Below are 17,424 nucleotides of genomic sequence, written 5' to 3'. Positions count from 1 at the left end.
CAAGGTATGGGGAGTCCTGCCAGAGTGGAGAGCACCTCTCTTCTATGCAGGAGGGCAGAGCACCCCTGAATCCTAAGATGGCTGTCTCTGAAAGCTAGCCAGCATGGAGCAGTGGTTCTAAACAGTCTGGAGCCAGACTGACTACCGGGGTCCAGACCTCAGCGCTACTACTTAATAGCTGTAGACGCATCCGTCTCATCTGTAAAAGGGGGTAACAGTATCTACTTCACAGGGTTACTGTGATAAACACATTACTAAGTGCAGAGCCCATTCATAAAGGTTAGCTAATATTTCTTCCTCTCTCGCTGTAGAGAGAGCTAGTGAGCTTCCTGTCCCGGGGGTGTGTAAGCAGAGACTGGTCTGAAAGATGACAGGAGACAGGAGGTTAAACTGTGACTTCCATGGTGTGATCCAACTTGAAACAGACTCTAGAACTCTAAGGTTCTAAAATTGTATGGTTTAAAATGCCATGATTTTATGATTCTTGAAAGTCAACAAGTCAGCAATGGGGGTGACTTCCCTGTATGCTCCCCGAGAATGTGGTCTAGAATTTTCATGCCCTGGGGAAGTGTGGATAGTGGTCCCTCTATGCCACAAGGACATCACCTTCTAAAGGGGGGAGATCGTCCCTCTGAGGAAAACCAAGAGGCTCCAAGAGACTGCAGGAGAATTTGGTTTCCACATCTAAGAATAACCTTGTCTGAGAATGTTTCCCTTTCTTATGAAATGTTATGAAATGAAGACACACACACACACACACGACAAATCAGTAGCCAACACAGCCGTGGCAGCCAAAATGATGCTGCTGCAGAAGAGCTTGCTGTTTGTCCAGACAGTCTGAGAAGGGAGAAGCGGAATTGCAGAGCTAGAAGAGGCCTTTGAGATCATTAGGACCAACACGCACGTCTCCCAGATGAGATAATGAGCAGCCAGACGCTGAGCGCGCGCGACTGCTCGCGGGGACTCGGGCCTCACTGGTCCTTCCTCTCAGCACAGTGTTTCTCACGGTTACCATTTGGGTCACAACGCTCAGAAACTGCCCTGGACTGCCATCCTGGGCCCTGTCAGTGAACCAGCTCAATTCTTCTCTCAAGAAATACCCTCCCTGGGACTAGACAATATCAGAGGGGCCTTTCTAGTGCTGCCGTTCTAAGTCTCTGAGTATCTCAGTGAAACTTTTATGAGGAAATCACTGCAGAGGACTTTCCATAACCGCCTGGTGATACTGCTTACGGCCTGAGGACCACTGGCAGCCTCGGCGGCCTTGAGTCTCACAAAACTCAGGGTCATTACTCTGTGCATCTAAGTAAAAGCTGTTGGGCCTGATACAAAAAATCCTCCTGCATTTTGCTCAAATGAACTTAGACTCAACTCACTCAGGGGAGGCCGGACTCTCCTTAAAGGAGGCCTACCTAAGTCTGAAGGTCGCAGAGTAGGTCTTGGGAATGCTGTCCCTTAAGGACACTAGAGACTTGCGTTCAACCCTCTGTTTCAGATAAGAACTGGAGCCCACAGGGGCAGAGACATCCCCCAAATTGCACCACACATCAGCACAGAGCTGGGCCCAGAGTTCAGGGCTCCCCGTCCCCTGGGCAGCGCTGCTGTCAGTTATAGGCCTCTGCAGGCCAATCTTGGGCATTTGCTGTATTAGCCTTTGTATCATCATTTCACTACAGGCAACACTGTGAGAGACAAAAGGAATCTGATCACTACAAGTCCCAGCTCTGCCTTATGGAAGAGGTTTTATTGATGACGCCGTTCTCGCTCAGCTCCCTAACCGCAATTCTAGGCTCCATCAACCAAGAGAATAAGCAGAGCGTGTCCATTAGCAGATGAAACCTTTCCCAGCCCCCTCTCCAATCCTTCCGCACGGGCATAAATCCTCTCCAGCTGTAGTGCCCTGTGCCTCCAAGGCACTGATCCACACATCAAGGGCGCCTCTTACACAGGTCGGGTTATTGAGCGTTAGATTTACGTGTCTGGACAAAGCTCTTGGTCTGATTCCTGCTTGACCCCCAAGTCTCCTTGTTGGTAGCGGAACAAGAGGGTGCTGAATACGGAGGAGGAAGACCTACTTACAAACAGGCGTAGCAAGTGTGGGTGAAATTGAACTGAATGTGTCAAAGTGCCCTGAAGGTCCTGTAGCACTGAAAGCCACCAAATCTGTGCTGGGAGGACCCCTGATGGGTGTGGGAGGGTCAGTTAGTCCCACCTCCATTTAAAAAGTGCACAGGTTCATACATTACTTGCTTAAAAGAGAGGAGGTATGTTTTGGTCCTTTCCAGGGACTGTTACAACCTGTGAGAGGACTGGAACATACCGTGTTTCCCTGAAAATAAGACCCAGCCAGACAATCAGCTCTAATACGTCTTTTGGAGCAAAAATTAATAGAAGACCCGTCTTATTTTACTATAATATAAGACCAGGTGTTATATAACCTAAGACCGGGTATAATATAATAATATATCAGGTATAATATAATACTGGGTCTTATATTAATTTTTGCTCCAAAAGATGCATTAGAGCTGATTGTCCGGCTGGGTCTTATTTTCGGGGAAACACAGTAGCTAGTGCACATTTTGATGGGACTGCAGGAAGATTTCAACACAGTAGAAGGTAAGGCCTTCTAATACTCAGACATTCTCACTGTGGAAAGGGCTGGAGGGAATGAGTGCGCCTCACCTGGGCATGTGTGAGCAAAGGCTAGTGAACTAACTACTGGTCAGGGCAGCAGAGGGGACATCCCTGCCAGAGTGAAGGGTATTAAGGACCCAGCACCAAGGTGACAGAATCAGGTGCCTAATAGCTAGAGAGAATCTTAAAGATAACTTAGTCCAGCCCCCTCCCCTTACAGCTGGAAAAACCAAGGTCAGAAGCATGGACGTGAATGATCTGAGGTCACACTGAACCAAACCTAGAATCTACCTCTTTCGGGCTTCCACTCCAGGCCTCTTTCTGCTGCATTACAGAAGGTGTGTCTATACACGTCTATACACATCCATATGTGTAGATGTAAGAAAGAATATGTAAGTGCCCATCAACATTTAGCATGCCATGGGTACCTAGAAAAACTCCCCACTGCTGCCATCCGTCTCTTAAAGAGGACAATTAATCTCATGAAAAAAGACAGTAACAGCAACTTAACCTGGGTGATATCTTTTTCTAGTTGTGCTGCTTACTAGGTTGGATGGCAACAGGTATATTACCTTTCTGAGCCTAGGCTTTCGAACTGGAATAAAAATTCATCCAAATAATAGGACTACAGTGTAGATTAAATGAGAGGGTGATTATGAAAGCATATTCTCCAGGAGGTGAGAGTTAGGTTGTATAGAAACATAAGTTGATGATGACATCTAGGGGCAACGAGAACTAAGGAGAAAATAACACTGAGTATTTTAAAGAAGAGAAATACTTACGCTACATTCTTCTAATCTACTTAATAGACTCACGATGCCCTGAGCCAAGGACCACGGGGCCTCGTCTGCAACATCCCCCCGAGGGCTTGTCCAGCCCCCCCACCTCCCCGGAACAACTGAAGAGACAGGGACTCCCCACATGCAAAGCCAGCTATCTCTCTTTTGGAAAGCTCCGACAAGCACACCATTCCCACTTACATCGAGTCAAAATGCCACTCCGTCGTTTCTAAACACTGGTCCTCATTCTACCCAGTGGAGCCATTTTGTGTTAAAAATCAGATGTGACGGTGAAACCACCAGTCACCCCACTGAGCCTCCAGGTGCGAGTGACCAATCTGACTGGCCAAATGGTTCTGTCCTCCCCGAGGACCCTGTGCACACACTCTACTCCCACAGTCAGCTTCCACGGGGGCAGGATTTCTCGTGCAGGGGGCAACTGTGCCTCCCAGGGATAGTCAGCAATGTTTAGAGACACTTTTGATTGTCATAATGAGGGTTTGCTACTGGCATCCAGTGGGCAGAGGCAAGGGACGCTCCAAGCATCCTACGAGGCACACGACAGCCCTCCACAGCAAAGCATGATGGGATCCAGATGTCCGCGGTGCCGCGGCCGAGAAACCCCGCGCTAGCGGGCGGAGCCTCTCTGTCTAGAGGTCCACAGGCAGGCGCCCACATGTTCCCTCTGTCCTCCCTTCTCCCTCCCTCCCTGCTCTGGGTCTCCCCAAAGCTGGTGGCACGATCAAAGAGGATGACCTTTCCTGTATGAAGAGGGAAAATTTCTTGCATGGGTAGGAGAACCTCTTAAAACTGTCTTACAAGTGTCAGTTTTAAAAGTTCCCTTTCCTTTCTTCCTAAGAGACAAATCAGTCCCAACCGAGGGGAACAACGAAAGGAGGAGACAGGCTGTATTTACTGAAAGCCGCAGAGGATGCTTGATAAGTTCGGTTCTCGGTCCCGGTGTCCACGGGGAGGTGAAAGGTGCCTTCAGTGCCACAGGAAGACGAGTTCTGTGGCCAGGCCTGTTTCATCAGCAGAGTTGCTTAAGGGAAGACACAAGAATGACATTAGGCAGAAATAAGAAGCGGCACCACCAATCACAGACACAAAGCAAAAGTCTCAGGCTGGACAGAGACATATAACCCAAGGGGACCTGTTCAGACACACAAGATGGTTCAGCCTTTCTGAGATGGGTGAGTGAGAGGAGCGCTGAACTGAGCTTCCAAATGATCTGAAACGGAGGGAATCTGAGCTTATACTAATTAGGAGTCGGGATTTTCTACAACTGACACCACGAAGATGCCTATGAATGCTGCCTCCCACTGTGTCTAGCCTAAGGCTCTGGAATATTCCTTAGCCACTTTTTCATGAATGTGTAGCAACTTGGAGCCTTTGAGTATACACACTGGGTCAGGACCCACTGAGTACTTAATGCCTGAAATCTCAGCTGGAGGTGTGTTTAATAAGTTGCTTTCAAAGAGAGACCCCCAAATAATTATCACATGACAAACCTTGCCGGACTGCCATGTCTTCTAAAGGGACTGAGCTTTGGCAACTTAGCAGGTACAGGTTGGCCAGTGTACTCCCTGCTAACGCCTCCTGTGTCTCCATCTAGGGCCAGACAAACCTCTCACACACCCTTTTTCCTCCCGCTGAGGTGCTACTGGTGCCTCCTATGAGATATCTCCATGAATTAGAGATGATCTTTGGGGCCATTAAGAAAGTAAATGTCAAACTCGGGGTAGGTTTGAAATAGAGATGAGGCCAGTTTGAAAGAAATCTATAGAGCCTTCCCAGGCTGCCTCAAAGCTCAGCTTGAAAAATGTGAAAGATGATGCTTTGTATGTTCTAGAAGTGGGGAATAACTCAAAAAACTTACCTTCATGGTATCCTGTGGGGAAGGAGAGAGGAAATAGGGTTTCAAAGGGGGGAAATGCCTAACATTTTAGATATTTCCCCTGATATACTTTCAAACACTAGAGGAGAAACATTCTTGACCCAAATTGCTACTTAGGGTAAAAAGAATAATTTTAACAGTATCTTTTCCATTCACATAAGGTCTTGGGAGTCATGGATGTGGGTGTTTAAAGCATATTAGTAGGAGGTGGGGCTGCACTGGTAACCGTCTGATATACTTGAAACATTTCAACAAGGGGCTGTGGTAAGACGGGTGGTATGAGAAGAAAGTGTGTCTGTAGTCTATAATTCCACCCGGACAGGGACAGTCCATCTCCAGAGAGATCCCATCACCCCCTGCCTGTCCCAGTAACAGGTAACGGCCCTGGTTCCTTCAGTCATGAAGGTACTGGGCCCAGAGAAGGAGATCAAGGACTCTGCTGCTTTTACTGATCGAGGCTGGAAGTGTAGTTGTTCTGGGCTCACCCTGTGCTTGCATTAATGGCCCGCAATACATACAGCGGATGCTGACAAATGAGAAGGAAATCATGGGCAGGGAAGTGACACTAAAAGGAGAATTCTGGCAGAAGAAATGGGGACCCCGCAGAATTCCACGCACAGTCCAGGGCCTTTGCCGGACATCACGACATGGCTCTGCAGACAATGCAGGAGGAGGGCAGTCGGTTATAAACAATTACCCTGGGTTTCTTTTCCCGGGAGAGGGGGTAAGTGGGGGCTGGGGATCAATAATGGGTCCAATTAGTGTTGAAAATCTTATCAAGATGTCTCCAAATTTAGAACCTGCCATTCCATGTGGCTGGAGAGCCCTGGCCACCCAAAGCAACTCCCTAACGGTGAAACTTGTAGCTCTGAGAAGTCAGACAGAGCAAGTCCATGCCCTCAAGACCCCACAGGGACTCCACCAGGGAGCAGGAGGGCTGAATTTGGCTGCAGAGAATTTGGAGAATTTGGAGGTCCAGCTCCGGTCCAGTTGTTCCCCGAAGTGGTGCGTAATTTACCATAATTTTCATCATAAGCCACAAGTCTGACATGAGCCTGAAGGACTGTGTGACAAAGGTAAGTAAATCAAACTTAATCTGAGAGTGACAGGCCTACCCTGCACTCAGCACTGGGAGGGCCACGTGGACGGGACACACGTGGGGCATGGGCACCGCACACAGGGACTTACGGTCTAGCTGGGGATGCAACACAGCCACACGCCAACCAGAGAGTGAACAAGACAGCATCACACACGGTAAGATCAGGTTCCAGATTAACCAGGAAAGAAGCAAGTGCGACTGTGCCTTTGATTGTGTCTTTCCCAAGTGATCAAGTGAACTACACTGCACATGTTCCCGAAGAAGTGGGCACTTTCTTCTGGTGTCATTATAAAGAAAACAAATGTTAGTATTTTCTGTATTTCTTTGTGTATTTGCATACTTAGTGATTCAAATAACTGTATAAATAGGAAGACTGAAAACACATGTCAGCTGTCAACTTGGCTTCTTCGTGTGTCAGCTGTATTGTATGATCTTCCTCCCCATGTACAACTCTAAAGCTGCCCCTTCTGCTAACAGTGGTGGTGCAGCGCAGCTGTGGGACGAAGACGATCCAGCCGAAGCTTCCAGAGACCTGGTAACAGAGGCGGCTGCTCTGACAGGCATGTTTGCTCTGGTGCCATGAAAGGTACCAACTCCTAGAAATGCTTCTGTATTTTTAGCTGGTAGTTAAATACAAGTGTATACATATGTCAAATATTATTGAGCTGTACATTTGAGACTAGTGCACTTTATGTACTATAGTATATGTGCTATTCCTCAATTTAAAAAGGGGAGGGGTAAGAGGGAAAGAGAGACAGACAGAGAGAGAGAGAGAGAGAGAGAGAGAGAGAGAGAGAGAGAGAGAGAGAGAGAGAGAGGCAGGAAGCCTCGGCAGTGCAGGGCTGCGGCCCAGTGACAGCATGCTGCCCACATCCGGGTGCTGGGTTGTTCACTTCCCCAGGTACGGGGCCCTCACGCCCTCTGACACTTGAAACAGTCTAGTAAGCACACTTACAAGGAAGAGAGGCAGCAAGGGACCATCATCCTGAACAACGTAGTAAGTCAGGAAATCTGAATTTTAGCCTGGGCTGTGCCACTTATTAACTGTGAGACCTTGGGCAAGTCACACAACCTTTCTAAAACTTCAGTGTTGTTGTCTCATAAAACGGCAATAACGATCACTTCCTAGCACTGACGTAAGGATCAAGAATAAAGTGTCACCCAGTCTTACAGTTTCTAAGCCTGTCCATTGGCTCTGTCCAGCCCTCCATCCTCACAGCTGTGAACAGCTCTAACTCAAGCCCTCATCATCTCTCACCAGAACTACTGCAATAGCTTCCTCATAGTTCTGTTTGCTTTTAATCCTGCCAACTCTAATCTCCAAGCCACATTTATAGCGATAGTTCTAAGACCTAAACCTAATGACAAAACATTTCTTAAACACATTCCATGGCTGTCCACTGCCTACAGGCTGAAGGCTGGACGCCTTGCGTGGCGTTCAAGGCCTTCGTGATCTAGTCCTATGATCGCTGCAGACTCGCTCCTGTTCTCACTCTCTGCCCCTGCACTACTGCCACACAAACTGTTTATCATTCCCGAAATACGCCAAGGAACGTTGCATCTCTCTATTTTTGTTCACAATGCTCACTCTTCCTGGCAGGTCTTTCCCCAAATGCTATGCAGTAAACATTTATTAATCCACCAATCATGAGCTGAAGACGCATCTCTACTACAAAGTCTTTCTTTTACCCACCCCTTAACCTTCGCCCCCTCATGGATCCCGTATGGTTCACAATCCCAGTCCCTCTAATCCTGAGAAGCCCCTGCACTTTCTGGCTTCTCTGTCTTCCGCGCTAAACTGTGAGCTCCTTGAGAACAGGGACCCTGTCTTACTGGTCTTTGTATCTTCAAAGGGCCTCGCATGGAACTACACAAGCTATAACTGGAGAAGTGAGAAAGCAAGAGAGCTTCTCCCAATTTTTATGGAGTCTTCTAAGTGCATATATCCTGAGGCAAACAAAAAATGACTCCCCATAAATGATGAGAGAAACAAGTCTGTAACTAGCAAAATTCAAATAATAAAAATACAAGAGGATAGGCTGTTAGCATTTAAAGGGACCTCAAAGATCTTCTGGAATGAAACATATTATCGATGGCCTGGAGACATTAGCAAATTGCCCAAGATCAAACAGCCCACAGCAGCGGCAAGGAGAAATTTTCACAGCTCATCTCCTGAAAGATGTGCCACGCGTAAGTTCAATATTCAACATCCAAATGATTCCAGGGTAAAAGCTGAAAAAGTGTGCAGAGATTTTACCAAAAAATTGCCCTGAGCAGCCCAGGTGAGGGTGGTGACAGTGGCAAGTCCCTCCCATGGTCCCTTCCTGTCTATGACAAAAAGGACCTAGTCAAGTTATACTGCTGAGACCCTCACAGGTGCCCACAAGTTCCCGTGGTGCCTTGGGCCTGGAGTCCACACTGCCCAGAGAACCCAGCTTGGGTCCCTTGCTCATTTCAGCACACTGGGCCCTCGCCTCTCTCCATCCAGGACAACACCCTGAAAACGATCCAGATCAAGATCTGGGCGAATGAAACAGACTGTGTATCTCAAGTCAACCAGGTCTTCAAACATGTCAGACCACCAATGGAGATGAAAAATCTGATCGTGGGGCAGACTGGTCTTTTGGGTTCTCATAGGTATAATCCAGGGACTCCTCCACAGGAGCTGCATGAAGCCAGCAGAGGAGCCACGCAGGCCCAGCAATTTTCGTTCACTTGTTTGTTTGAATTCAGCAGTCAAGTTAGGGTGAAGGTTTCTGACGTGGGTCAGACAGGGACCCCGGAGGGAGGAAGGGGAGAGACGCCTTTTAGTGCCATGCTCCCTCACTGCTGCCCTAGGGGACGGTTCATGTGTGTCTCCAACCCATGATTTGCACCATCAGACATGTTCCTGCATGCTTTAGGAACTGCTGCTGAGCCACCTGGGGGAGCCCAAGCCTAGGGAATGGGATTTGGGGAGGGAAGGAAAGGGGATCTACCGTTGTTACGATATAACACATTCATAGGCCATAATACATATGAGGAAAAATAGCTCTCCTACCATAAGCTGAATGCAGGAACTGAAACTCTGTTGGATAGAAATGTTAGTTGAAATTACCACTAAGAATTTGTGCAAAATAGTCCACATTAAAGTTACAAAAACAGACTTTGTCTCAAGATAGCAGTTTACCCCAGGCCACACAAGAAACAGAATGCAGAGGGTGCCAAACGCTTCTACCCTGGAGGGGAGTGACAGACTTGCCATCCAGAAAACCCTATTCGTGGAGGGGGGGGGCACCTCCTTGGATGCCACAGCATCTTCCAGGCAGCTGATCAGGAGCTGACTGGGTATAAACAAGCCCACGCTCCTGCTTCTGGCTTCCATGCTAAGAGTAAGTTTCAATTCTCCCACGTACTACAGAGGGACTTCACACGTGACAGACATTATGTGCTAGAGAACGTGAAGGTTCAGGGACAAAATCATCACCTTTGGCATCTGAAGAGTTCTCTCTAAAGCTCCAGAGAGCAAGGACCAATGCAGAGGCACTTCATTCCCTGAAGCCTCTGGGGAAACGCGGTGTTGTAGGAGCAGAGGCTGTGGGCTCAGACAGACGGGGTTTGAATCCCAGCTCCACTGCTTTTTAGCTGGGCAACTTTGGACAAGTTACTTAACCTCACTGAGCAAAACTGGAGGAAGAAAAAGTGTGCAGAGAGTCTAACTCCCAAGAATGAGGGAAACATGAACATTTGTGACATGCTTTGCTCGGTGCCTAGAAGATAGAGGGCAGGTGTTCAGCAAACCCAAATGCCTTTCCCCAGCTCATCGTCTGTAAAATGGGAAAATTATATTTGTATTTTACAAGGCTGCTGGGAAATGAAGTGAGGCAATAGATGAAAATGATTTATAAACAGATTTCTTGTGAGACAGTATTTTATTCTCATCTACACTAGTTATCCTTTTTATCCTCTCTTTTCATTTTCAAGTCAGATTACCATTAATACGACACATCCTTTGGTTTCCAGATTCTGAAAACAAGTCTCAGTTGGTTCCTGCCTCTAATGGGGCCAAAGCGTTCTTAACTAAGATTCCTAACATCATTAAGAGCTTGGGGAAAAGCTCCAAGTACCTTCACTGCCCTCAGAACCAATGCAGTATATCCCTGCATCCTGGACCCATGACATTTTAGGGTACTCAGAGCTGCTAAAAATAGCTCTCTCTGCATCAACATCTTGGTCTCCTTGAAGAAGCTGAGAGAAATTTAAACCTGAGAGCCTGGCTCCTTTGCAGGTTTCTACCCCGCAGGCATGTCTCTGCATCACAAATGAGGGCTCTGGCAGGAAGCTGAGTAACCTACAGTGTCCTCTCTGTCCCTGAGCCAGTTTCTCTAGCCAGAGCTTCCCCACCACAATCAGAAGACCTGGTGAATGCAGAGCCCAGCCTCCCAACATAGGAAATAGCAGGGTAGGGAGGTGGAGGTGTGGGGTGGGGTATGGGTGTGTGTGTGTGTGTGTGTGTGTGTGTGTGTGTAACTCTTAAGAGAAGGGATCTGCCCAATGTTATACCCAAATCAGTAGCAGTGTTGGTTGTTATAACCCTGGTCTTCCAATTCCCAGTTTGGGGCTTTCTGACAATATGCTAATTACCATCCCCTCTAGTGGATTTGTGGGTTTCTGAGAAAATGAACTGGGTTGATTTAGTCATAACTTAGAAATCTATTGACTTTTTAAAACATAAAACGGGAAAATCAAGTTTGATGAGGGATGATATTTTGTTTTAAAACTGAAACTTAATCAGTACTTTATATATGCCCAGGGCTTTCCAATCTCTACATTCATTCCCCCCACACCCCGTTTCAGCCTCCTCCTGCCTGCTCCCCCTTCTCTCTCTCTAGTCTGGTTGCTCTAGTGTGACCCCTCAGTTTCTTGGGCCAACTGCACCTGTTATGTAGTGGTTAAGAGCACACGTGGGTAGTGGCAGGAAGGCTGGGCTTGGATCTTTGTGCTAGTTCCCTAATTTCCCTACGTTTTAGTTTCCCATTTGGAAAACGTGAATAACAATAGTGCTGACATCAAAGGTTTGCTGGATATAAAACAAGTTAATATCCATAAAGAGCCCAAAATAGGCCCTGGCACACAGGAACCATTCAACAAACATTAGCTATTTATTTCCAATCCTCTACTTTCTTGCCAAACTAATCCTAAAACAATTCTACAACCTCTCACCAGAAGTTGTGACCATCGTGAGAAAATACCCCAGTGCGAGGGAGTAGTCTTGACATACGCACCACATCCACCCTCAGCTGGGCTTCCAGTGTTACCTGGCTTTCACCTGTTGTCGCTTCCTCTCCCACTCCTCACCCCCTGACCTCTGTACTTACAAACCTCCCCTCCAGCCTTGCTCACCTATCTCAGGGAATCCCATCGTTAGATAAGAACTCTCTACTTTCCACTGGGCAATTTATTCTAAGCTTATCCACCTGTGACCTTTTCTATAGTCTGAGAGGGAGAACCGCTCCCCTGTGAGGCACCCATTCTACCTGCTCCCCCAAACAAAGAAACGTAGATTTGCCAGCCCACTGCAGTCTCCTTGGAGGCCCAGATCCATCTGGCACCCCTTCCCCTCCATCTCCGACTCGTCCTCTCCACTTGCCCCTTCCCAGTACGTATTTAACCATGCCCTCTCCAATAACACCTCCTCTGACTCCACGTTCCCTTCTAGTCAATACCCTCTTGTTCTCCTCTCCCTGTGGCCAAGCCTCTCGTAAGAGTGGGCTCCATCTGCTAAGACTGCGCTGCGCTCCCTGCCTCGCCACCTCACTGACGTGGCTTCCACACAGGTCGCTGATGGCCTCCTGCCAAGAAAGGCAACGCCTCCTCTTCGCTCCTGATCTTACCTGACCTTCTGCAACTACTCGTTTTGTTTCCGACTGGATAGTTCACCAAGCCAGCTCACAGATCTCATAGTATTTACACTGAAATCATTTCTATGTCGTGAGATAATTGATAATCAAAACCACCATCGTTTTTAAGGCAGAACTTACCAAATTTGATTAAGTAGTTTATCAGGGAGAATTTCTGTAGCTTTTATTGTGTCTGCCTATTATAGATTTGGGGGAAATGCAGAATAAAATATCAATGCTGAAAAACTATTATAGGTTCTCAGCCTGTGTCACTGCTCCCCTCACAAGCTCTTTGAGGCCAATGTCTGCAGCTTCCCCAAGTATGAGTCACCTACAGTGGCTTCCACAGTGCCTCACGCAGAGCAAGGTCAGAATAAATGTCTGTGGAATGACATGTCTATGTAAACACTTCAGGGGTCAACATCACTAATTTGCATACAACAGTTCTCATCTGCCCCAAACAGAAGGGTCTGACAGCTGCATGATGAGTGTACGTGTGTACAATGTGTGTATAATGTGTGTACGTGTGTACAATGATGTGTGTAATGACGTGTGCATCACGTCTGTGATGTCACGCCCACTTTAGAGACTGACAGTTGAGGTTCAGAGTGCGGGTGACTTGAAGGGTGCTGATCTAAAAAGTGACTGAGTCCGGACTCAAATCGAGGTCTTCTGACATAGTCCATGGTTTTCTGTCATCTCAACGTCCCAGAGGAAAAGGGAGTGACAGCAGAGTGAGTACTGGGTTGGCCCCAGGGAAGCACTAGACCAAGTGCCAGAGGATCTGCCCCGGGTTCTGGTCCACATGCTGTTGCGGATTCACTGGGTAATTTGGACAAAACACTGCTTTGCTCTGAACCTCCCTTGTCAAGAGAAGGGGCTGAACTGGGGGACCTCTGAGGTCTTTTCAAGCTTTCTAACTTTAGAACAGTAATTACTAAACAAGGAAATGGGGGTATTATCATGACACTTTCCAAATACGGCCCTTGCACGTCTGCAGCTCAGATTCATCTACTGTCCTCCCCGCTCCCACGCTGCAAGCACTGCCAGCACTCGCAGCCTCCGTGTCTGTCCTCACCCCTCCACACCCTTGCTCAGGCTCCACTCTGCCTAGAATGCCCGGCGCTGCCTCTGGGTGCTTAAAAGAATGGCTCCCGCTTCTTCCTCAAGTCTCTACTTCTGGGCCCTCTAGGAAGCCTCCCCTACACTTTCAACCTCAGGAGACTGTTGTCCATGCCTCAGCTTCCTCCCCTCGCCTATGTATTCCTTTTACAACACTCATCCCACGGTACAGCCACGCATTTGTTTATGTGCCAGCTCCCACATGGACTGTAAGCTACTTTAGGCAAAGATGGCATCCTCTCTTTTTTTTTTTATCCCAGCGTAGAGGACATTCAACCAATAAATCCTTGACGAGCATACAAAGAGGCACTTACATAAAACCTCCTACAACCCTGAGGAAGGTAGCACATGTGTCAGAGAGGTGAGGTGACGTCCAAGGCCTCACCACTAGTGAGCTGAGTAATTGGGATTCAAACCCGGGGCTGAGTGCAGAGCCCACACTCCGTCTCCTGCCCGCGGGTGTTAAAACACCAGCTGAGTGTGGGGAGTAAGGTCAGTGGGAAGACCTCTTCATCCTCCTAGCCCAAACGAGAACAAACTTTTTCAACATTTCCAAACCTATGTCTTTCCAAGGAGTGTTGGGCCTTTATTATTTGTGAAAAACAAGTTCCTTGCGTCACATTAAAAACCAGCTTTTTACCCTCTGGTGGCAAGTCTCTCACTTTTCTAACTCCGCAACCCAGAAAGTCTGGGTGTGTGGGTGGGGTGTGTGTGTGGGTTTGTGTGTTTCTCAGTGATACCCTCAGGGGCAACTGAGCAAAGCCCAGATTTGGACATTGTTTGGGAGAGCAGAGAACGTTCTGTGAGGACACGTCTTAGACATTCGGCAGAGGAGAAACGGGCCACCCTGAAGCCCAAGTAGAACGGAGATTTCACTCTTGCCCCCACGGTGAGGCTGAACTGCCCCAGTTCCCAGAGGGAACTCCCAGGAGAATCAGACTTGGACAAGCTGAGCCCAAAGCAATTAAGGACAGGGCAAGGCCAGCAGCAGGTGGATTTGTTTTTCCAAAGAGATCCCACTGCCCACCCCACTTACCACTACCATCTTCATTTTCTCCTTACCTGGAGCGTAACTGGGGCTATTGGTAGGGTACAGGCTGGGATTGTAAGCAGGGGCCGCTGCCGGGTAGGCTGTGGGGTAACCTACAAAGACACAAGAAAGGCTCTATTGAGCAAGGCAAGAAGAAAAGCAGATTTCTGAGAAAACAGAATCCAGTTCATCCTCTTCATGGGCCATTTCAGACAGTATATGTGACCAGCTTTTATACTCTCAAGAGAAGAGCCACCAACACAATCCCGACACATGCAGATTTTCCTGTCCATTAAAAAACACACCAAAAAACAGTACAAGAAACATATGTCTATATGCTCACTGTAAAAATATTGAAACAATATAGAAATGTATATGGGAAAAGTGTAAGTTTATTTTTACATTCCTGCCACAATACTCTTTTCTCTAGAGGTAATAACAACTTGGCATCTATCCTTCCAGACAGTTCTCTGTGCACTTTTATATACATATATTCAGTGGTGTGCTGGTAAATATTTAACAACTGGCTCGAGGGGACTGCGGTGGAGCTCTGTTTTGTAGCATTTGCCAAGTTCCACAATGTAAATACTCCCACCATGGCCAATTTCAAGCTACCAACATTACGGAACGAGTAGTTGGGAAGAGATGCTTACAACTGTCTCGGAGAGCCCAACGGCCAGATCAGCCCACCACTGCGTACTCTATAGGTGTCTTGCGTTTTTGAAATTTTTTCCTGGGGCAAAATATATGTATCAAAATTTGTGATTTTAACCATTTTAAGTGTACGATTCAGTGGCATTAATTGCATCCACGATGTTGGCAACCATCCCCATTATCTGTAAAACTTTTTAATCACCTCCAAACAAACTCTGTACCCGTTAAGCAGTAACTCCCCATTCCGTCTCCCTGTAGCCCCTTGTTAACATCTAATCTACTTTCTGTCTCCATGAACTTGCCTATTCTGGATACTCTATATAAGTGGAATCAAACACTATTTGTTCTTTTATGTCCGGCGTCTTTCACTTAGCATAATATTTTCAAGGTTCATCCATGTTGTAGCATGTATCAGACCTTTACTTCTTTTTATGGCTGAACAATATTCCATTGTATGGCTATTGCCACATTTCTCCATTCATCCATTGATGGACACGTGGGTTGTTTCTGCCTTTTGGCTACTGTGAACAATGCTGCTATGAACATTGTGATGCAAGTATGTGAGTCCTGTTTTCAATTCCTCTGGGTTATATAACCAGGAGCAGCATTGCTGGGTCATATGATTATTATATGTTTTGCTTTTTGATGAACCTGTTTTCCACAGTGGCTGCACCATTTTACATTCCCACAAACAATTCATAAAGATTCTAATTTCTCCACATCCTTACTAACACTTGTTATTTTCTGGTTTTGATTATAGACATCTTCCTAGGTGTGAAGCAGTGATATCTCATTTTGGTTTTGATTTACATTTCCCTAATGCTTAACAACATTGAGCATCTTTTAATGTGCTCATTGGCATTTGTATATCTTCTTTGGAGAAATGTCTACTCAAAACATCTGCTCATTTTTTACTGAATTGTTTGTTTTTGTTACTGAATTACAGGAGTTTTTAAAATATATTCTGGATGGTAAACCCTTATCAGATACATAATTTGCAAATATAGTCTCCCATTGTATGGGTTGTCTTTTCACTTTCTTGATCATGCCTTTGATGAAAAATTTTTTAAATTTTAATGAAGTCCAATTTATCTATTTTTTTCTTTTGGGCTCATATTTTCTGGTGGTACATCTAAGAATTCATTGCCAAATCTGAGGTCATGAAGATTTACCTTTATCTTTCCTTCTAAGAGTTTTATGGTTTTGGCTCTTATATTTAGATCATTAATCCATTTTTGTATATGGTGTGAGGCAGGGGTATATACAGTTTTATATTCTACCTTCAAAACACTTTAACATTATAAAGATTTTCCCATGTAATTACACATTCTTTAAAAACATTTAGTATCTTTAAAATATTCCATTATGTAGCTATATCAAATCATTTAACCATTACTCTATTTTTAGATGTTTAGGTTGTTTGCAAATGTTCATTATTATAAATAAGCTATGAGGATAACCTAAGTAAATTTTGGCTGCATCTCTGATTATTTCTTTAGGAACCAGTTCTAGAAATTAGATTTCTAGGTCAAAAGACAGTGCTATTTTTTAAAGCTCATCCATTCAACAAATACTTGAGTACTTACTTCGTACCAGTCACTAAGATCCCAGCCCTTGTGGAGCTTAGATTCTAAGATGGAGTGAGAAGGCAGTGGATAAACAGTAAATACAAACAAATATAGTCTTAAGTGCTACGGAAAAGAGAAAAAGGGCAGGATAAAGGACAGCAGGAGCACCACAGTGTTGGGGGTGGGGAGAGCAATGCCATATTAAACCAGGTAACCAGCATAAGACACATTAAGAAGGTAAGATTTTCGCAAAGACTTGAAAGAAACAGAGTTAACCAAGCCAAAGGCTGAAAAGAGAGCATTTCAAAGGAAACAGTCAGTGCAAAGGCCCTGAATTCACAGTACATGGGACACGTGGGAGGAACAGCAAAGCGGTCAGTGTGGCTGAAGGAGAACAAGTGAGGGGGGCAGGCGCTAACAGAGGAAGTCAGAGACAAAGCGCTGGTCAGTTCCCAGAAGGCCTTCCAGGCTACTGTAGACTTTGATTTTTAATCAGAGTGAAATGAGAAGTCATCCTGGGGTGTTGAGCAGAAGAATAACATGACCTGACTTGTGTTTGAAAAGGGTCATTCTTATTGCTGTGTTGGAAACATACTGTACGAAGGGAAGGGTAGAGAAGCACAGAGGCTATTGCAAACTACTGTCAATAGACGATGGGGCTCACATTAGGTCTACAGCAGCTGAGATGACAAGAAAGTGACATGCTAAGAATATTCAAATACTGTGTCACACTGCTTTCTAGAAAGACGGTCAATTTGTACT

General features: G+C 46.2%; 1 protein-coding gene across 5 annotated transcripts in view; it reads right to left on the bottom strand.

Annotated features, from left to right (window-relative positions):
* The window catches only part of FAM168A (family with sequence similarity 168 member A), a 189,763-nt gene that overhangs the window by 11,553 nt on the left and 160,786 nt on the right, over positions 1 to 17,424 (bottom strand). For 4 of the 5 annotated variants that reach the window (XM_074335805.2, XM_019744364.3, XM_074335804.2 and 1 more), the window contains 3 exons: positions 14,473 to 14,553; positions 9,450 to 9,476; positions 4,330 to 4,455 (listed from right to left, as the gene is read on the bottom strand). In XM_074335805.2, the coding sequence (XP_074191906.1) occupies positions 4,330 to 4,455; positions 9,450 to 9,476; positions 14,473 to 14,553 (234 nt within the window). The remainder of the gene's footprint in view (positions 1 to 4,329; positions 4,456 to 9,449; positions 9,477 to 14,472; positions 14,554 to 17,424) is intronic. The other variant, XM_019744365.3, reaches the window with a different exon arrangement.

Source organism: Rhinolophus sinicus, chromosome 14, assembly GCF_057876585.1.
Source record: "Rhinolophus sinicus isolate RSI-liver-muscle chromosome 14, RSI-T2T, whole genome shotgun sequence".
Lineage (NCBI taxonomy): Eukaryota > Metazoa > Chordata > Mammalia > Chiroptera > Rhinolophidae > Rhinolophus > Rhinolophus sinicus.
This window is presented reverse-complemented; position numbering and strand designations above follow the sequence as displayed.